Source organism: Plasmodium relictum (assembly GCF_900005765.1).
Source record: "Plasmodium relictum strain SGS1 genome assembly, chromosome: 10".
Taxonomy (NCBI): Eukaryota; Apicomplexa; class Aconoidasida; order Haemosporida; family Plasmodiidae; genus Plasmodium; species Plasmodium relictum.
Window position 1 is genome coordinate 721347 of NC_041688.1, and position 23200 is coordinate 744546.

General features: G+C 18.1%; 5 protein-coding genes across 5 annotated transcripts in view; 2 read left to right on the forward strand and 3 right to left on the reverse strand.

The window, feature by feature from the left end:
* Positions 1–142: 142 nt before the first annotated feature.
* PRELSG_1020300 (conserved Plasmodium protein, unknown function) lies at positions 143–2062 on the reverse strand (the record flags this gene model as incomplete). The annotated part of the gene is made up of 1 exon (XM_028677132.1): positions 143–2062. The coding sequence occupies one exon, from the start codon at positions 2060–2062 to the stop codon at positions 143–145; it is 1920 nt and encodes a 639-aa protein (XP_028533552.1).
* Positions 2063–3448: 1386 nt separating this feature from the next.
* On the forward strand, positions 3449–5335 carry INO1 (inositol-3-phosphate synthase, putative; the record flags this gene model as incomplete). Its single annotated transcript, XM_028677133.1, has 2 exons — positions 3449–4484; positions 4575–5335. 2 exons carry the CDS (start codon positions 3449–3451, stop codon positions 5333–5335), a joined length of 1797 nt encoding a protein of 598 aa, XP_028533553.1.
* Positions 5336–5511: 176 nt separating this feature from the next.
* On the reverse strand, positions 5512–6300 carry CGI121 (EKC/KEOPS complex subunit CGI121, putative; the record flags this gene model as incomplete). The annotated part of the gene is made up of 4 exons (XM_028677135.1): positions 5512–5679; positions 5762–5845; positions 5917–6039; positions 6139–6300. 4 exons carry the CDS (start codon positions 6298–6300, stop codon positions 5512–5514), a joined length of 537 nt encoding a protein of 178 aa, XP_028533554.1.
* A 2458-nt stretch (positions 6301–8758) lies between these two features.
* On the forward strand, positions 8759–9235 carry ARNP (apical rhoptry neck protein, putative; the record flags this gene model as incomplete). The annotated part of the gene is made up of 1 exon (XM_028677136.1): positions 8759–9235. One exon carries the CDS (start codon positions 8759–8761, stop codon positions 9233–9235), a length of 477 nt encoding a protein of 158 aa, XP_028533555.1.
* Positions 9236–9492: 257 nt separating this feature from the next.
* The window catches only part of PRELSG_1020700 (RNA pseudouridylate synthase, putative), a gene marked incomplete at both ends in the record, with an annotated part of 28028 nt that continues 14320 nt past the window's right edge, over positions 9493–23200 (reverse strand). The window contains one exon of the mRNA XM_028677137.1: positions 9493–23156. Within this exon, the coding sequence (XP_028533556.1) occupies positions 9493–23156 (13664 nt within the window). The remainder of the gene's footprint in view (positions 23157–23200) is intronic.

Here is a 23200-nt window from a genome sequence, read left to right on the forward strand (position 1 = left end):
AAAAAAAAAAAAAATATATATACATATATATATAATACATGCAAAATATTTTTACATTTTTTTTTATATTAAGAAAATTTTACATATTAAATTTTAAGACATTATCTCTAATTATACTATTTTTTCCTTTTTTTTTTTCTTTTTAAATTTTTTTTAAGTAAATATCAATATAATAAGGAAATATAAAGCATTCATTAGTTAAAAGAAAATTAAGATTTTTTTTTTTTTTCTTTATTGAAAAAATAGTTGTGTTAATTTCTTTGTGAATTTTTGAAGTTATATGTTGACTTAAGTAAATTGAATATAAATAATTATAATTATTTATAAAAAATAAAAAAAAATGGAGATTTTTTATACCTAATTTAAATAATATATTATATACATATAAATAAGTATATATAATACATAATAACTGAATATTTTGAATTGATAAGAAATTAACAAATTTATTTAATTCATCCTTGTTTTCATTTAAATATAATGATTTTTCTTTTGAATAAAAATGATCTTTTAATAAAAAATGAAGCTGCTCTAAAAGAATACAATACAAATTATACTGTCTACTATTATTTAATGTTAAAGAAAATAACAAATTAATTAAATTTTTAATATTTAAATCTTGTTTTTCGCAAAATATTTTTTCTATTTTTTTTTTTTTTGCATTGAAAAATAAATGCTTTAAAAAAAAATTTTCTTTATTTCTATATTTATAAAAGTAATCTAATTTTGATAAAAATATATAAATAGAAATTATACTAAAATAGGAATAATTTTTAACAAGTGTATCTATATTTCTTATAAGATAATTAATTATATTATATGCTATCTTTATATTATCCTTACTTACACTTTCTTCTTCATTTAAACAGTGTTTTTCGAAATTCTTTGTTTTTTTTAAAACCAAAAAGTTACTAACACCATTTAAAAACATACAAATTTCTTTTTCCTTGTATAAAAAAAAAATTTTATCTTTTATTTCATTTAATAATATATTTATAATAGAATTATGACAGTAATTATAGCAACTAAGTGTATAAAAAAAAATTAATTCATATTTATCTCTTTTATCAAATAAAAAAAATTTTCTATTACTAAGATTGTTATTAGTAGTATATATATTCGTTACATTTTTATTTTTATTCATAAAATTTTCTATATTATTTTTCTCATTAATAATATGACTATTTACTTCATTCAAATTATTTCCCTTTTTATCTACCCTCTTATTTTCAATTATTGTTTCATTTTTATAATTATTCACTTTAATAAATCTTTTACTTCCTATATTTTTCTTTTCACCTTCATGAAATTCTTTTTCAATACAATTATTTTTAAAAGAAATATACTTAGTCGTTATATCACTTGCTCTATTGTAATTATTCTCCTTTATTTTTAAAATTTGTTTGGAAACATAATTTAAAAAATCTACAATCTTATTTTTTTCATAGCCATACCTATATAGAGAATGTAATATAATTATTAACTGCTTCAGTGTGTAATTAAAATATTTGTTAAAAATATAAAAATCATATATATCATCAACAATACTTTTTTCATTTGATGTGTTCAATTTATATAAATTATTTAAAATTATGCATACACTCTTACTATTTAAATTATAAAATAAAGTATTTTTACTATTTTTATCTAATCTTATAACTATTAACTCATTTATTTTTTTATTATTAATATTACATTTTCCTTTGATATCTAATAACAAAGTTACATCTTGCTCATTCATTAAATTTACATAATCTTTAAAAAATAATATAAAAGAATTTATCATATTTTTTAAAACTTTTTTTTTTTTTTCTTCATTCATTTTTAACAATATATTCATTAAACCTTTTAAAATTAAAATATAACTTTGGTTATTATATATTTTTTCTTTAAATAATTTACTAATATTTTCATTTATAAGTATAGCTTCTTCATAATTTTTCTCATACATATTTTGACTCTTCTTATAAAAATTATATGATAACTTTTTTAAATAATTAAATTTTTCATTTCTGTTAGTACTCAGAAAAACACGATATACTTTAAAAACATCTTTTCTCATTTTTGTAAATTTTCCATATATTTAATGTAAATAAATTATATATATATATAGACAAGATTACAAATTTTTATAAAAAAACTATTTTAACAGATACATTTTTCACAAATTATTACTTTAACGAAATAAATAATAAGCTAAAGTTACTTTAATATCAATTTTAATAAATTCATTATAAAATATTATTTATAAAAAATTGCAAAAACTTCAAATAATAATTTTCAATGAAAATTTAAAAAAGTGGAATATAAAAAAAAAAAAATTTTTTAAATACAAAAAAAAAAAAAAAGAATAAAAATAACTTCAAAAAAAAAATCAATGTGATAGAAGGAGTAACTAAAAGTGCATGAAAGTAGCTTTTATAAAGTTGAGCTAAAAAAAAGGAAAAAAAGAAAAAATCAAAGTAATAGATTAAGGGCATAATATAGGTTGTAGAATATTGTTATAACAAAAAAAAAAAAAAAAGAAATTACGTTATTAATATTTTATTATACTAATAAAAAATCTTAAATTATAACTTAAATATTTAAAAAAAAAAAAAAAAAGTACCTAAAAAAAAAGGTGCTAAAGAAATTACATATATATATAATATTCAACAAATTTCCAAATAAATTTTAAGTAGCATACAAAATTAAATTAAAATTAATATTATTGGAATATTTTTTTTTAATGTATTCCTATTTATAAAGTTTGATAAAATTTTTTTTTAAAATATTCCTTCATGAACTAATCTGTTTATCAAAATATGACTTCATAATTTTATTTTATTAAATTGTTCTAAACTAATTTTTTTAATATTTTTATTAAATTTTATTCTGAATATACTTTATCTTTTACAACTTTATTAAAAATTTCTCTAAATGTGCCTAAACTTTTATAGTTTTAATAGTTATTCTTAAGCACGTTTTTTCTAAAGATACTTTCACTTTTGCAATATTTTTTTTTTCCTTTTTTTTTTTTTTTCTCAAGTATAATGTTTTTACAATTTAAATTTTAAGAATATTTTTATTAACACAAATTTTTTATAATTTTTCTTGATATATTATATACGTATTTTTTTTTTCTTTTTGCAAGATTATTCTTATATTACCAATTTCTGAATATTTTCCACAGTCATATGGTTGCATTTATAATTTCATTAAAATAATTCTAAGATTTTTGCTTTTATATTATGTTAACATTTTTTCTAAGCATAATTATAAATTTTATAATTTTACTAAATTTTTAAGTATATTTTTATTTTTACATTTTTTTTTATTTTTCTCTTAATATACTTCACTATAGAGAATTCTTTTTTTTTTTTCTTTATCACACTTCTTTTTATGTAATTTATTAAATTATATCTAAATATATTTTTGTTTTAACAAATTTTGCAATTTTTTTTTTAATATGGAAAGTTATAAAGGATTAAATTTTGTTGAAAACAATTTAGGTAATAAGATATATTCTGAAAAAGAAAATTGCAAAATAAAATTGAATAGAAAAGAAGATGAGGATTTTACTTATTCAACTTATGAGCATGTAGAAACAGAAATCGAAAAATGTGCTGATGGGAATATTGTTTGTAATAAAAATAAAAGGATATATGAAATTATGGTAGAGAAAATAAAAAAAGAAAAAAAACTAGGAGTATTAATTGTAGGAATTGGTGGAAATAACTCCACGACATTACTAGGTGGTATTTGTGCTAATTCAAAAAATTTAACATATATAAATAAATGTGATTTAAAAAAAGCAAACTATTTAGGAAGCGTTTTTTTATCATCTAATATTAGATTAGGTTATGATAAAAAGGAAAGAGAACATGTATATTGTCCAATTCGTAAATTAATAGAATTATATGATCCTAAAAATATAGTGTATGGTGGTTGGGATATAAACAATTTAAATTTAAAAGATTGTCTAATTAGAAATAAAGTTTTTGAAAATGACTTAATTGAAAAAATAAAAAATGACTTAGATTATATTCCTTTAAAAAGTGTTTACTTTAAAGGTAATTTCATATCTAGTAATCAACAAAGTAGAGTAAATAATATATTAATTGGAAATAATAAGCTGGATATATTAGAAAAAGTTCGAGATCAAATAAGAAATTTTCAAAAAGATAACAATTTAGATGATTTAATAGTACTATGGTCAGGCAATACAGAAAAAAATATTCCAAATATTGAAGGAGTAAATGACACAATAGAAAATATTTTATATGCATGTAAAAATAATCATCCATCTATTTCTCCAAGTATCATATATGCCTTAGCTTCAGTTTTAGAAAATATCCCTTTTATTAATAGTAGTCCTCAAAATACCTTTGTAAATGCAATAGTTCAATTAGCAAAACAAAAAAGAGTTTTTATTATTGGAAATGATTTAAAAACAGGTCAAACTAAAATTAAAAATTTTCTTCTAGATTTTTATTTTAGTACAGGTAAAAACATACACATCCACAAAAAAAAAAATATTCTATTTTATATATATATACATGTTTTGCGTCATTTTTTTTTTTCTATTTGTGTAGGTCTAAAACCAAAAAGTATAGTTTCCTATAATCATCTAGGAAATAATGATGGAAAAAATTTATCATCTAGCCTTCAATTTTATAGTAAGAAAATTTCAAAGAGTAATCTAATATGTGATTATGTGAAAGCAAATGAACAATTATATGATGATGAAATAACTGATCCTGTTTTTAAACAAAACAAGGAATGTAGTCATGTAGATAGTTTGAATGAGGCATGCAATCAAAATTTAGAAAATGAGAATGAAGTTTTCGACGGGGAATATATTGAAAAACAAAAAGTAAATAGTGAAATTGTTATTAAATATGTTCCTTATGTTGGTGATGATAAAAAAGCAATAGATGAATATATCAGTGAAATTTTTATGAATGGAAAAAATACAATTGTTTTATATAATATCTGTCAGGATTCACTTTTAGCTTCTCCTATATTAATAGATTTAATTCTTTTAGTAGAACTCTCACAAAGAGTTTATTTTAAATGTAATGAAGAAAAAGAAGTTGGAGAAGAAATAAATGCTAGTATAAAAATAGATGATTATCAATTGTCCCATAAAATATTAAAACCAAAATATATTAACTATAAACAAATGGATAGCGTGTTGTTTTTGTCTAGTATATTTTGTAAATCTCCATTTAATTCAGATACATATAAAACAAGACATTCATTTTTTTCTCAATTAGAAAGTTTAAGTAATTTTATTAGAATTATTTCTGGTTTACCAATAGACGCACAAATAGATTTGCCATATATGGTATAATTTTATACAAAACAATTTTATATTTTATTTCATTTATTTTCCATTATTTTTATATTAGTGTTATAATAATATAATAAACATAATTTTTATTATTCATTTCATTATTTTATTATCTTATTTACATATTTTAAAATAAAACGACACAAAAAAAAAAAAAAGAAAAAAAAAAAAAAATATCAACTTAAGTTGAGCTTCTTTGAAGCTATGTTATGGTAAATAAACTTTTCTAAATTGCCAATATCAGTGCATTTAAAATTATCTAATATTTTTTTTTCATCATGTAAAAAAGATATTTCATTAAAATTTATTCTCTCACCTTTAATTAAATTTAAAAAGGAATCAACCTGAATAAAAATAAAATAAAACAATAAAAATATATAGATTACAAAAAATAAAGTAACATATAAAAAAAAACTTTTATTTTACTTCTTCATTTGTAACATTAATGCCAACATAAATTATTGAAGAAGAATCATCTTTTACTTGATACTGTTTTAGGCATTCATTAATCTGAAACATAGAAAAATAAAAAGTTTATAAAGTAAAATAAAAAAAAAAAAAGAAAAAGAAAAAAAAGATACATTTTCGTGAGATGATAAAAGAAAAAGAATTTCTAATATGATATTTTTAGTAATTCTTTTTTTTGTTATAAAATTGTAATATCCTCTATAAATACTATGTAGTATATGGTTATCATTAAAAACCTATAAATGAAATACATAATTAGATTAAATTATTAAAATATTTCTAATATATTATAACTTTATTATTATTTATTGTTTTCCTTCTTTTTAAAATTATACTAATTCACTATCTAATAAAAAGAAAAAATGGTTAATATCAATGGAATCACTTATATTTTTATTATATGATTCTAAAACATATTTTGCATTAACTACATTTTTAAATAAAATTAAAGTGGTATCTAATTTTTCATTTAAAATATACAACTCTCTTTTCTTCATCTTTTAATTTTTTCATAATAATATATTAATTAGGATATATCACCAATTATTTATTAATAATTTCTCTTTAATTTTGAATTTTTTTATCATTACGAAAAAGAAAAAACATGTTAAATGATAAGCAATTTTTTATTTTTAAATAATTGATAAAAATAATAAAAAGATTAAAAATAAAAAATTTTGGAGATTCAATTAAAAAAGGAATGAATTGACTTTCTTTTCACTATATATTTATATACTCACATAATTTACTTTTTTGTAATATAATTTATAAATAAAAAAATGAAAAAATAAAAATTTTAATTTTATAAATATAATAATTTCTATTTTTAATTTTATATAAAAATTTTTAATTTTATTATATTTATTTATTTTTTTTTTTTATGTTCTTTTAAGTATATTACAATAAATAAAATATTATGTAGAAAACCCCCCAAATTTTTATATTACTACATAAAATATGGATACACATAAGTTCATTTACTTAAATGATATATAAAACTAATATATGTTTATTTTGAAATTAATCTTTCATCAATAAATTTAGTCAATACTTCATTATTTTTTAAGAAATATAATTTTTTTTTTTTAAATAGTGTTACATTTTTCATGAATCTTTTTTGAACAGTTTCTTGAAACCTTTTTCTTAAAAATATTTAGAAATACTTTAGAATACTTTTTTTTTATATAATTATATTTATTAAGGTACTGAAAAAAAAAAAAAGACAAAAAAAAAAAAGAAAATACTTTTTTTAATGATATATTGTAACATTTATATTTTCTAATGACCCTAAAAGACGTTTTCGTATGCTTATTTTTAGTAAAAATGTAAAAATTATATAATGCTATTTAAAAAAATCTATATTTTCTTTTTTTATATAGTAGTAGTGTTTTAAATTAGTAAATAATTTAAGATGAATTAATCTTCATTTTTTATCTAAATATAAAACTTTTTGTAAATTAATGAATTCGGTTGGATTCTAATTACACATATTAGTAAAATTTAAAAAACTTTTTTTTTCCTTAAGAATATAAACGTTCATTTTCTAAATTATTTATTAGATAAATAGAATAATCAAAATTTTATATTATATTTATTTGTTGTCTAAATTATACTCTATATAATTAGCAATAATTTCTATGAAAAGTATATTGACAATACCACAATGTATAAAATAATTAATTAAAAACATATTTTTTTATATTTCTTAATATTTTAATTTTCTTAAATATTATATCCTTTTTAATTTTTTTTTTTTTAACTGCATTACTTGCTTTTAACAATGGGTTTTTTTTTTTATTATTTTATTCATTCTATTATATATACAATACATAACGAGAGTAATTAAAAATTATATTTTCTTTTAAATTATATTTTTTCAAAAGTATTTTAACATATTTTCCTTGTTAAAAAAACAGAAAATTTTATTTCATATCCTTTTATATTAGAATATGAATATATTATAATTATTTTTTTTTAATTACTATAAATGCATTTTTAATTATTTCTTTTACTGAAAAGATACTCTACTCTTCTTTTATATCTATAAGAAAGAAAAAAGATTTAAAAAAAATAGATAATAGAAATATATATTTGGATAATTTCAAACTATTCAACAAAAATTTTTAAAAACTATTACATTATATTAAAAATAAAAAATAAAAGCAACATTGAAAATATATATTGTCTTAATATAATAAAAGAATGAATCGCTTGAAATATGAATTGCAGAAGTACTTGTAAAATTAGAAGATACAATAATATCAATTAAAATTAATAAAGTGTAAAATAACTAATGTTCTAAAAAAATAAATTAAAAGAAAGCATACATATTAAAGCAAAAAAATTAATTTAAATGATAAATAAATTGATAATTGTATATTACAGTATAGATGAATATGAATGGAATGTTAACTTGAATATTCCTTTTAGATATATAAATTTTTAAATAATACACATTTTTTTAAAATAAAATTAATTTAAAAGAAATGTAGAAAAAAAAAATATATATATATATATTACTAATAGAGGAATATTTTGAAAAATTTATTAAAATACTAATTAAAATAAATATGATAAAAAAAAAATATAAAGCACTTGTATGCACCAGTATTTTCAACTATACAACAAAAAGGTTGAAGAGTCTTAAGAAGGAATAAAATAAATAAAAAGATTAATAGAAACTTAAAAATAATTATAAAAAAAAAAAAAAGACAGTATAAATACTAAAATAATTTAAAAAAAAAAAAAAATAACAAGGTTGTAAAAAAAAGGTATATATAAATATATATATTTAAAGCAAAATAATAAAAAAAAAAAAATTTTTTTTTTTTTTTGTTAGTTTTAATATTTATTCCATATATTTTCAAAGAATTCATGAATTTTTTATAGTTAAAGAATAATTAGAGAAAATTAATAAATAAAGAAGGGAAAACTAGAAAAATATTAACTTATGAAATGAAGAAAATATATTTATTTCTGATTCTCTTAATAAATTTAAAATTGAAAATTTGTCTTAGAAAGAATATAACAAAAAAGTATTTAAAAAATAATATAAGGAGTTTAAGCAATGAGAAAAAAGGAAATATTTTAATAAATAATCTAAAACATTCAAATAGAGAAAAAAAGGATGCTTTAAAAAATAATATAAATCATCTAAATAATGAAAAAAAAAAAGAAAATAGCAATTATTCTTTTCTTTCTTTAAAGATTATTCCATTTTTTTTAACATCATTACTTCACACAGGAGTTAATCAAATACCGAGGGAACATGATATACACTTTTATGCATTTGAAAAAAGTCCTATTATAAGACATATGCTAATGGAAGAAGAAAGAAAAAATTCATATTATTATATCTTTTTTATAGTTATATCATTCTTAGTAGTCATAATTATAGCTTTTTTTATTTTTAAATATTTTTTTAATTTTTAAATAAAAAATAAAAATATAAAAAATAATAGAAAATTAATATTGAAAAAACAACATAATAGGAAAAAACAAAAAACTATACAAGAATGACAATAAAATTCAATAAGAACAAAAAAATTACATAAAATAATAGTATAAAATTTTATAAGTAAAAATTTAAAAAAATGTTTTTTTTTAAAATAGAAAATTTATTAAATTGAAAAAAGTATTTTAGTTATGTATATATATGTATATATTTATATATATTTATTTTTAATTATTTAAGTATTTTTTGTTTTTGAACTAAAGCTATCTTCTGTCTTATTTTCTTTTTTTACAGGCAACGATAATGCAAAAGGGATATCTGTACGAGGATTATCAAAATCATTTTTAACATTTTTATAAAAAGGAGTTTCATTATTTATTTTATTCTGACAAATTAAATTATAATTTTGAGGAGATTTTGATAAATTATTATTATCTTTTATCATATCTGATTTATTTAAATCATACATGTATTTATTATCATTGAAATTAGAGAAACTCGCATAATTTATTATTTTTTTATCAAACATATTACAATTATTAGATGTATTATTATTATTATTGTTATTATTATTAACATCTGTTAAATGAGAATTTTCATTTAAATTGTGAATTGGACTAAAAGATCTCTTAGAAGGTGGTGAAGAATTACTTAATATTACGTTTTCTTTATTGTTTCTTAAATTTTCACTAAATAAAGAATTATTTATTAAAACATTATTATCTTCACTTTCGTTGAGTATATAAATATTATTATCTACATAATTATTGTTTTTTTTAAAAAATAGATAATTCATTGGTTCATCTAAATTAGTATTAATTTCAGAAATAAATTTATTATTTTCTTCATTTGTTGATATTTTTAAATTAGATTTCACACTTTGATTCATATCTACATGTAACTTATTATAATTAAAATTTAAATTAGATTTTTGTGTATCATTATTTATTTCGTTAAAAATACTGTTATTAGATAATTTATTTTTTAATATGCTTTCATCAGCTATTTTATTTATTTTATTATTATTACTATCATTTAGAATATTACTATTGTTATTACTATCATTTGGAATATTATTATTATTATTATTGTTACTATCATTTGGAATATTATTATTATTATTATTGTTACTATCATTTGGAATATTATTATTATTATTATTACTATCATTTGGAATATTATTATTACTGTTACCATTATTATTATTAGAATAATCAATATTGTTGTTGCTCTTATTATTATTATTATTATCATTATTATTTAATACATTGCCAACGATTAAATTTTTATTCTTATCAACAGAAACATTTCTTATTTCATTTAGTTTCACTAAATCAAAACTATCAAACTTTTCTCTTTCTTCATTTACTGGGAAAAAACCTCTTTCATTGAGACTTTTGTTATTATCATAAAAATTTTCATTATTCTGATTTTCTAAGCATTCCCATATGTTTTTTTCTGATATTTTATTATTATCATTAAATAAGAGGTTTTGGTATTCTTTAAAATTTAAATTAAGATTCATTTTATTATTATTATTATACATGTTTTTGTCTACCTCATTTTTCTGCTTCATTCCATTAAAATACAATTTTTGCTTTTCTTCAGATTCACTTACATTATTTCTTATATCCAAATGGCTAAAAGTCTTATTTAAATATTTTGCATTTATATTATTATATTCTGTATTGTTATTATTAATTTTATTTTCCTTATAAATATTTATTTCCGAATAAGTATTTGAATATTTGTTGGGAATATTACTATTCAAGTGATTGTTATTTGTATTTATTTCATATGTGCTATTTAAAAAATTTATATTATTTTCATTATTCATATTAATTACATTATTACTATTGTTATGTTTATCAGATGAAATATAATTCTTTCCATTATTTATTTTTCCTAAATTTTCTTCTTTTTCAGAATCTATGTATGAATTTGAATTATAATATTTTTTTAAAAATAATGGATTCATTTTCTGCTCAAATAAATTGTTGTAACTGTTTGATAAATACATATTCATATTGTTATAATTTGTTTTACTTTTCTCATTAATCTTGTTATTATTCTCTAAATTTAGTAAATTAAAATCTGTCAAAATATTTCTTTTATGATTATTTATGTTTATTTCATTTAAGCTGCTATCGTGAGAAATTTTTTCTATATTATTACTAGTTTTTTTATAACTTTCTCTATTATTTAAGTTGGGTATTATTTTCATAATATTTGATTCACTTAAACTTTTTCCATTATCATAAGTGTTAGTGATATTATTATCATTAAAATACTTAGAGAACTTTAAGTTTTGTATATTATTACTATTATCTAAATAATTAGTGATTGAATTATCTCTATTTACTTCGTTAAATATCATTAAATTAGAATTTTTCATATCTATTTTTAATGAATTTTTTTCTAAATGATTTAAACTATTGTTGGAATTAGTGCAAGAAGCTTTATTTATATAATTCACTAAAGAGCAATTATTACTCATTAAAAAATCATGAGTAGGTTTTTTTTCAATATCATTATTAGTACTATTAAATAAATCATTATATTCAATATTATTTTTATTATTCAATAAATTATTGGGTGATATAAAGTTATTACTCAATTTATTAAATATGTCAAATTTATTTTTATCTAAATGTTCATTCACATTATTACTATATTCATTTATATTTTTAATTTCTTCAAAATTTTTAAAATGTATTGCATCATTAAGTGTATTTATGTTGTCTTTATCTTCATTTATCATATTTAAACTTTTATTAAAAAATGCTTCTGGAATATTGTTTTTAAAGCTTTTTATCAAATTATTTGATATATTATAAAGGTCAGTATCACCACTTAAATAATTATCACTATTATTATTGTTATCACTAAAGTAATATATGTTTCTCTTTATTTTTTCTTCTGTTTCATCTTTTTCTTTCTCATTTTTTTCAGTAAATATTCTTCTATTTAATTCAACTCCTTGATCATCACTCTTTAGTATAACGTTTACTTTATTATCATAAGTATTCTTCATAAATTTTTCAAAATAATTTATTTTATTTTTTTTATTATTTTTTTCTTTTTCTTTATTTTCTTCTTCCGTTTCTTTTTTTTCTTCCTTTTCTTTTAGTTTTCCTTCTTCCTTATTTTCTACTTTACTTGTTTCTTTTTCGTCAATTAAATTTTCTATTGATACTTTAAAATTATTCATAAATGTGTTATTATTTCTCATATCTTGAATATCTCTCATATTTAAGTTATTAGTATTAGAATTAGTATTATTACTTTCTCTATTTAAAAATACTTCATTTTCTTGTTTTTTTTTCATTTTTTCTTTTTCTATGTCCAAGAAGGAACTTTTTTCATTATTACAATATAAATCAAAATTATTCTTACAATAATTTTCTTTTTTATTATTATTTAGAGACATCTGATGTTTTAATTTGCTAACATTTGTGACATTTAAATAGTTGGATAACTCAGAAATATTATAAGTAGAATTAAAATGAGCAGTATTATTATTTTTGTTCAAATTATATTGAGAATGAAAATTTAAATTTAAATTATTTGCACTAAATGAATTACTTTTATAATTTTTTGTAAAATTTTCATAATTTTTATTTTTCAAAGGAATAGCACTATTTTCATTATAAGAACTATTTTTAACAATTTTATTTTTTTCAAAAATATTATTACTATTATCATTTAATTTATTATATGTATCATGATATTTATTTAAATTATTAGAAAAAATGTTATTTTTTATATTTTCATGACAATTGGGATATAATATATGATTTTCTTCTTTTTTTATCTTTTGGTCATGGTAACTACTCTGTTTTTCATTATTATAATTATCATATATATTATTGATGTTTTTCTTTAAATCACTAATTTTTTGATTACAGGAAATATCATTATTTTCTCTCTTAATAAAAAATCCATCGTTATTATCATTTTTTTTTTTTTCTAAATAAAATTCATTAGAATAACTTCCCATAGCATTATCACCTGTTGTATTTTTTAATAAGTAATTATAATTAACATCATTTTTACAATAATCATAAGAATAATTATTTGCAGTCTCATTTATATTTAAAGAATTATATATTTTTTTGCAAATTTCATTTTTCCTTATTAAAATATATTCATAAATCAAATATTTTTGTATAATTTTATCAATTATTTTTATTAAAAAGTTATAAATTACTTGTTTTCTTTCATATATGTCATTCATACTATTATTACTCTTCCATAATATATAAATAAAATTATATCTTTTTATATTTTCTATAATCATATTATTTGCATCACTTCTTATTGCTTCAAAAGCTTTTTGCCCCTGAATAAATTTTTCTTTTAATTTTTTTATATTTACATTTGAAAGTATATCTTTTAATAACAAATAGTCAAATATTTTATCAATTGACAAATTAATAAAAAATTCTAGGTTTACTTCATCTTGCTTTTTATAATCATTTATATTACTTATATCATTTTTATATACTAAGAATTTTATAAATGCATTTAATCCATATGTTTCGTAGGCACTTAACAAAATTTTGGAGAAGTTATTTAAATTAGCATCAGAAAATATGTGATTTATTTCTTCATTGTTGCTATTTTTTTTTAAAAAATCAATTTCATCTTTTTTATTTTTAATGTCTATCATTTCCTTTTCATAATTTTCCTCACATTTATTTGTCTCACTTCTTAATTTTTCAATTTCTTTAATAAAACTGTTATAAAGCCCTTGGTCCTCATTAATATTACTGTATTCTTTTTTGTTAACCAAAATATTATTACTCACATTATTCAATTTATTACTATTGTTTATATTCAAATTTTCTGCATTACTCAAATTAATATCAATAGTTACATTTTTTTTATGATTATCAACAAAAAATCCACGGTCACATAGATTCTTATCATTAGAAGTAAATAAATTTTTATCTTCAAGGTTCTTATCTGAATCAATATTTAAAAAATTATTTTTTATTTCTATATTAGTCTTTTGATTATTATAACTATTATGTATTAAATGATTGTTCATATTATTACTATAATAAGATATATTTGCATTATAGTTGTCTATTAATTTTTTATTAGATGGCATTATACTTTCCATACATAAATGTAACAACTTTTGCTTTTCTTCTACATTTTCAAGATTATTTTTCGTGAATTGATAATTATCAGTATACTTATTTTCTTCTTTTATTACATTATTATGAATGTAATTTTTTTTACTAGTTTTATCTATTTTATCCTCATATTCAGAAGGATTTTTTATTTCTTCTTTTGATGATGCAAATTCCTTAATTACCTTATTTTTTTCATTTTCATTTTCATTTTCATTTTCATGAATTTCTTTTTTTTTTAAATCGTTATCTTCGGTTTTATTAGTTTTCTTATTTTTTTTGGAAATATTATTATTTAAATTTTCTTTTTCTTCTAAATTTTGATTTAATGATATTTTTTCTTCATTATCAATTTTCTTTTTCTTTATATCAATATTGTTACTTATATCATCAGTATATAACTTTTTTTTTACCTTCTCAACTATTTCTTTTTCCTTTTTTTCTTCTTCATTCTCATAATCTTTTATTTTATTATTATCTACTTTTTTTTTATCTCTCTCTTTTTCGATATCTTCCTCTTTAGTTATTGCTCCTTTATTATTATATCCCCTTTTAGTTTTAACTGGTTCTGTATCTCCATTTTTATTTGAATAAAAACAATCATCGTTTGTTGCATAAGATTCATTTAATATATTTTCATTTTTTTTATCCCCTTTAAATATTTTTTTTATTTCGGTGGTTAAATAATTTTCTCCTTTATTTTCTTTATTTTTTTTTTTCTCTTTTCTCTTTTCATTCATTGTTTCTTTTTTTTCATAAAATTTATACAATAAAAAGAATTGTTCAATTGTGTTTAGTGAAAACATTTTTTTATTTTTTATAAAATGATTTATGTTGACATCCTTTAGAGATACTTCAGCATTTAAAGTTTTCATTATTATAGTAAAAGTATTCGTAATTTTTAAATACACATTTTTGCATTCTTCCATTATTTGATTTTTCAAACTTTCTTTTGTGTTTAAACCATATTCATTTAAAGCATAATTCATGTTATATAAAATATTATAAAAATATTGAAAAATAATATTTTTATTTTTATATGACATATGAACATTACTCTTAATATTTTTTAAATGCTTCTTCAAAGTATAAACAATAATTTCATTTTTTTTTTTTTTTGCGTGTAAAGTTTTAAATAAGTATGTAATGCAATATATTAACTCAAAAATGAAACATTTTGGAACTTTTTCTTGATTTTCATTTTTATTACTAAACACTTCAATTAAATTTAATTCAACATAACTTTTTTTTTCCTTTTTTGTTGTTTCCTTTCCGAAAGTATTTAATAGATACAATAAAGTTCTTTTTAATTTAGAAAAATAAAAAAATATTTTAAAAATGAAACTGTTCTTAATAATATTATCAATTACTATCTTTGCTTCTTTTACTATGAAATTAAAATTCGTCTCTATTTTATTATTTATATCTTCATTAGTATAATATTCCTTTGTTATTTTATTTATATCATTTTCATTTTGATTAATATTCAATTCTTTGTTGGAATCTATTTTATTTTTTACTTCGAAAAGCTCACTATAATTCAGTTTGCGCAAAATTTTGTTATTCTGATTTTTGGATATTAGCATTTTTATCTTTTCTCCATCATAAAATTCTAATTCTTCATATTCATTTTTTACTTCTCTTTTTTCTATTCCTTTTTCATTTATATTATTTTTTTGTTTAAGATTCACATTTTCTTCATTTGAAAAAACATTTTTTCTCATATTATTATTATTTTCCATAATATTATACGATAAATCATCTGTTTCTTTTTTATTATTATCATTTTCTTTTTTTACATATACCTCTTCCATCAATTCAATTAAACCACTTTCTTTTTTCTTGGTAGCAGATTTCGATAATACATTTTTTTTTTGTAACACATCTTTATTCTCCTTGTTCAATGATAAATTAGCTTTATCTTTCTTTGTTTTTTTCTTTTTTTTAATACTTAGAACTAAATGAGGGAATTCACTATTTTTATTTAATTCTTTTTTCTTTATTAATTTTTTTTCTCCAATAATTTTACTTATTTTTGTTTCCTCATCTCCTTTTGTTTCATCATAATCATTATCATATATATTTTGAACTTTTTTTACTCCTGTTTTTTTTTTATTTACTTTCTTTTTTTGTTGCTGTTTGCCTTTTTCTTCTACATAATATGCATCATCATCATCCTCATAATCTTCATCTTCTATCTCATCTTTTTTTTCTTCTTCCTCTTCTTCCTCTTCCTTCTTTTGCTCTACTTTGTTGTTTTCTTGTTCATTTTTTTTCTCTTTTTCATTGTTCTCTTCTCTTGCAGAATAAAACTTGCTTTCTTTACTTTGATCTTTTTCTGTTCTTTGTCCTTCAATTATTGCTTTAGAATTTTTCATAGCTTCATTTCTTTTATCATTAATGTTCATTTTAAGTATTCTATTAATATAGCTATTTTCATCTTCTAAATTTTCTGATACTTCTAATTCATTATCAAGAACTGTTTGTAAATCACAAGCCAATGGGCATATTGCTTTAACAGTTCGATCAGGAATTCTATACATATTATTTGAATACATTTTCTTTTTTTTTTTTAAATCATCATTTAAATTAAAAAAATAATAATCTGGATTATTAAATTCTAAAATGAGAGAATGCAAGAACATTCGAAAACACCAATACTTGTCTATATTACTTAAAGAGGGATTTAAATACTTTTTATCAGAAACTAATGGATGCCCAATATGCCTCATATGGACTCGTATTTGATGTGTTCTTCCTGTATGAATTTTAACGTTGCATAAAGTAAATTCTTTTGTATAATTTTCAATTTCTTTTAAATCAGTATATAAATATTCATCTGATACAGAATTACAACGAAAACATAAATGATGACAAACATTTTTCTTTACAGAGTCATCTCCCGTATTATTAACATTTTTGTTATTATTTAAATTTGAGGAATCTAGTTTTATCATTTCTCTCTTTTTTGTTATATTTTCTATATCATTTTTTAAAGTATTTTTTTCTTCTGAATCCTCAATGATACCATCTTTAGTACTAACATTTTTGGTACCTTTTTTTTTTCTTTTTTTCTTAGATTCTAAAATTTGAGAATCTGAATAATAATTAATTGTAATATTGCAGTAATTTCTCTGAACATATGATGAATAATCAGGTGATGTGAAATAAACGCAGTTACTATTACTATTTTTATTGTCAGATAATAAATCTTTAATTACATATCTTTGTATAACATTTACATTTTTATTTTCGTCATTTAAAAATTTATAGTAGTCATCACTATATATCTCTTTTTTAATATCTTTTTTGACAGTACTATTACAGTTGTATTTTCCTCCTAAAACCTCTTCAATAATATCTTTAATATGCCTTTTTAATTTATATACTTTTACACAATTATATTCCGTGTATGCATCAGTACCTCCTGTTTTAACTACTAAGCTAAAATGACTTTTACTATGAAAGTTATTATATTCATGAGTTTGTATTGACTTATTGATAAACCCTTTCTTTTTCTTAATTCTTCCATGACATAATAAAATATATTCTTTATAAACATTTCTTTTACGAAATTGGTCAAATAAAAATTCTCTTGCTTCTTTCGTTTTTGCAATTATTAAACTTCCTGACGTTTCTAAATCTATTCTATGACATAACCCACATTCTAATTTATGCCATTTTTTAACTGTTTCTAAATGAGGAAAGGATTTCATCATAAATAGATGAAATGATTCTACTCTACCACTATATATAACATCATTTAATGATATGTTATTTATTATTTTTAAAACATCTCTATTTTTCTTGATTAGAATACTACATTTTTTGCAAAATCTTGCTACAATATGTTCACATTTATTGCATATATTTTCCATTTCTTTACATGGTAAACACATAAATTTCGTTTTTATTTTGCATTTTATGCATATTTTTTCTAATATATTGTAAAAATAATCACTATATTTATTTATATTTACTAAAAAATTGTATCTATTATGAGAAGTGTATGCTGAACAATGATAATATGCTGGTTTATATATAACCATCCAAGTTTTTCCTTCATTACATATATATGGAATATCTTTATTATAAATTCTTTTGAATTTATTTTTTTTCACATATTTAATTGAATTATTATTTATTTTTCCATTTTTCGCAATTAGAGTTTGATTACTTACTTTCCTTAGTTTTGTTTCATCATTCATAGAATTTACTTCATTTGTATTGTAAAATATATTTTTATTATCTAAAAGACTTTTTTTATTTTTACTTGAATAAGATAAATTATATGTGTTCAATTTTAAATTATTAATGTTTTTGTTAGAAGAATCATACAAAGAAGAATATGGATTTTTTAATACCTTTTGTTTTTCATAAATATTATTATTCATTTCATTTTGTATATCTGAATTAGAACATGTTTTGATGATATGCATTTTTAATTCTTTGTTATTTGCAACCTCATTTTTATAAATGTAATTTTTCTTATTATTGTTTTTTATTACATTAGCATTCGTATTTGTTAGGTTAATTTCATTTTTATCATGAAAGATATTATTTAGCAAATTATTTATTTCACTATTTAATAAATACATTTCTTTTAATATATTTGACTTATTATTAAGTGCAACATATTTATCATATATTTCTTTTAACTTTTCTATGTCTTTTACACTTACTTGTAAAATGTCATTATAATTGAAAAAATTGGGAATTATTAAATTATAATCTGCTTCTTTATAATCAGTGTGTATTATGTTTATTAAATTACTATTATACTTAAATATTAAAGAATAAAATGATGTATTCACTTGCATTAAGTTAATTTTTTTTATTGCTATTCTTAAATTTAATTTAAACTTTATAAAATTGTGTACATTTATATTTTTATTCAAATTAATTTCATTCAATATTTCATTTTCGTTTATTACTAATTCATTTTCATTTAATTCTTTTTTATATTCTTCATTCTCATATTTTTTTTTTTCATTATTATTTTGTAGTTTATTAGTCGCATCTCCTTCTTTTACAATTTTACTGAATGTCGTTAATAATAATTCATTGTTATTTATTAACTCCTCAATTTTTAAATTCTCTAAAAATTTTATATCTTTTACATAATTATCGTTTAAATCTTTTGAATAATTTTCTTTCATTATTTTGTTATAATCATTATTTAATATTTCATAATACCTTTTATTCATTTCTAGGTAATAATTTTCATTTAATTCTTTACAATGATTTTCTTCAGTTAATTCTTTCATTATTCTTTTATTGCTAATTAAAATTAATATATATATTATTTTACTAATGTTTATGTTTATTAATACATCATCACCTGCTTCTTCATCAACATTTTTTTTTTTCTTTTTTTTCTCATTTTCTTCATTTTCTTCATTATTTTCATCTATAACACTTTGAATTTTATCTATATTTATATTGTCACTGCTTATAATATTTTTTTCTACTTTTATTTCCTTATCTGCATGTATTTTTTTTTTTCTTTCATATTCATCTTCATCTTCTAATGCACGTTTTACTTTTATAATTTCTTCTTTTGTATTATCATTAGTCACAATATTTTTTAAACTATTATTATTCATTATAATGGGATTATTAAAAGTATATTCTAAATTCTTCATATTATTACATGAAGAATTCAAATTATTTTCAAGTAAAAAGCTATCTTCAAAATTAACTTTATTATAATAAACAAAATCATTATAAAAAATCATATTATTTAATATATAATCAAAATCAGCATATGAAAAATACTTCCCAGTAAATAAATAGACAAATAAAAATATATTTGTTCTTATATTAATATCTAATATATGTTGTATTAATATTAATATTTTATCATAAAAAATATATTCTCTCTTGAATATTTCATATATATATTTAATATCTACTTGCTTTTTTTTTTTTATATTTTTTTTATTTCTACTTTTATTTTTATCACTTTGTAAATCCGGAAATAATATTTTGTGTATTAATTTTTTTTTTAAAAGATTCAAAAATTTTATAATATGTTCATTATCATATAAATTATACTTTTTTATATCATTATTATCTTCACCATTTAAATGACCTCCCCCCTTATTATCACTTTCGTGATTTTTATTAGAAGTTTGTATTCTTGTTCTATTATTAAAAGAATTTTTATTACCAAATTTTTTCATATTTTCTGCTGCATTAAACTTGTTATTTAATTTTAAAATTATTTCTTTCATAACATTTAAAAATTCTTCACCTACATTTAAATAACTATCCGATGATAAACTATCTATTCGTATTACATTCTTTTTTAATTTTTTTTTCGTTATTTCAACTAATTCATTGTATATATATGAAGCAATATTTTCTAATTTATCATTTTTTGCAATATTTTCAGTAACATTTTTACAAAAATAATTATTTATAATATCGTCTGAGTTTTTAATTATATTGTTTTTCTGGTTATTATTTTTACTATTATTATTATCATCACTATTATTGCTATCTTCATTTTGTTTTTTATTGCTATCTTTATTATTATTTTTTTTATTGTTATTACTATTTTTTTTATAATTACTGTAGTTGTCACTATCATTATCTTCACCACTTTCGTTATTATTATTATTATTATTATTATTATTATTATTATTATTATTATTATTATTATTATTATTATTATTATTATTATTATTATTATTATTATTATTATTATTATTATTATTATTATTATTATTATCCTTACTGTTATTACTATTAATTTTACTATTATTACTATTATTATTATTATTATTATTATTATTATTATTATTATTATTATTATTATTATTATTATTATTATTATTATTATTATTATTATTATTACTGTTATCCTTACTGTTATTACTATTAATTTTACTATTATTACTATTATTATTATTATTATTACTGTTATCCTTACTGTTATTATTATTAATTTTACTATTATTATAATTGTTGTTAATGTTATCGTTATTTCTTCTGTTACGGTTAATTTTATCCCTACTTCTATCTTTATAATCATTTTTATTATCTCTATCTCTATTTTTAATATTTTTTTTATTATCACTAATGCTACTATCAATATTATTATTAAAATTTACACAACTACTATTTACATATTCGTTTTTCATTTCACTAATTCTTATAATATTTACTTTATTATCCTTATCATAAATATTTATATTTGAATCAATATCTATTTCTTCTTCTACATCTTCATACGTAGCATTTACCTTTTCAATATATGCATAATTTTGAGGATTTTTTTTATTATTAATTTCTTTAATATTTTTGTTTTGATCATTTTCAATAATTTTTTGCTCTTTTTGATCTGGGGAAATCTCATCATATTTTATTTTTATATCATACTTGTTATTTTTATTTGGTACTTCACTATTATCACATATGATTTTTTCTTGTTCCTGTATGAGTGACATGCAATATTCTTTTTTATTATTATTATTTAATTCTTCATTTGTTTCATTAAAAATTTTTATATCTTCTTTTATTACATGTTCTTCACTAGCTTTTATTTTGCTTTCTACTTCATCATTTATCTTATTTTTTTTTATTTTTTCTTCCTTTTTGTTTCTTTTTGTTTCTTTTTCCTCTTCATTTTTAGATTTTTTAATTTCTTTATTATGTTCTATATAGTTATACTGTCTTAGATTTTCTTTTTTTTCTATTTCATTATTAATTATTTTATTATAAGCATTTTCTTTACTCTCAAGCAATTTTTGCCTATTATATATACTCTTTAAATTTGCTTTACTTATTTTATTGAATTCTTTTAAAATTACTTCTTCAATGTCATTTTTTAAATTACTTATATTTTTAAATGGAATTTTTCTCTTACTATTTTCAATATTAGAAGTATTATTTATAACTTTTTGTATATCATGCACGTTTTCTTCATTGCTTAGAACTTCACTATTAGATAACATATTATTAAAAGCAAAATAATTATTCTTAATATTGTATAAAAACATATAATCACTTTCAGAATAATCAGATAGATCATCACTTGATAAAGATAATATAGAACTATTAGTTGAACGATAAGAATTTTCTAATATTTCTAATTCGTTTAATAATTTAGAATTTTCGTGTAAGTTTTGGATTATTTCTCCATATTCATTAAATTTTTGTTTATTTATATCATTTCCTTTTAATTCACTGCTATTAATATAACTATCAGAATATATATCACTTGTGATGTTTATATGATTGTCTACTATTTCATCCATATTATTCGTGCTCTTTGTATCTGATTTTTTTTGTTTGTTCTTTTCATTATTCTCTTCAATATTTTTTATTTCATTGCTTTTTTTAATTACTTCATGTAATTTCTCTTGGTTTTTTATATATTGCAATTTTTTCCTTAATTCTTCCTTTTTTATTTTATCACATATACATATATAATTACTCCTACACCTAGAACAAAAATTAGATGTGTTTAATTTCGAATTTTCTATACATCTTATATTTATTTTCTTAAAAAAATGATTTTTCTTCAATTGAATAACAACTGTATTGCTATATTTTTTTAGTAATTTTTTTATACTGCAGGAAAATTTGCGTATTTTTTCTAAACAGTATAGTTCAGATTCTTCATAAACATTTATATCTTCTAGTTTTATATCTATATCTTCATTTAATAACTTCATTTCCTTAATTTTTGGGATAAACCAATTCAATATATAGTCTTGTAGCAATAATTTAGAAGAGCATATAATAATTCCTATACAAAGAAAAGAATAAATAAATGCATATATATTAATATAT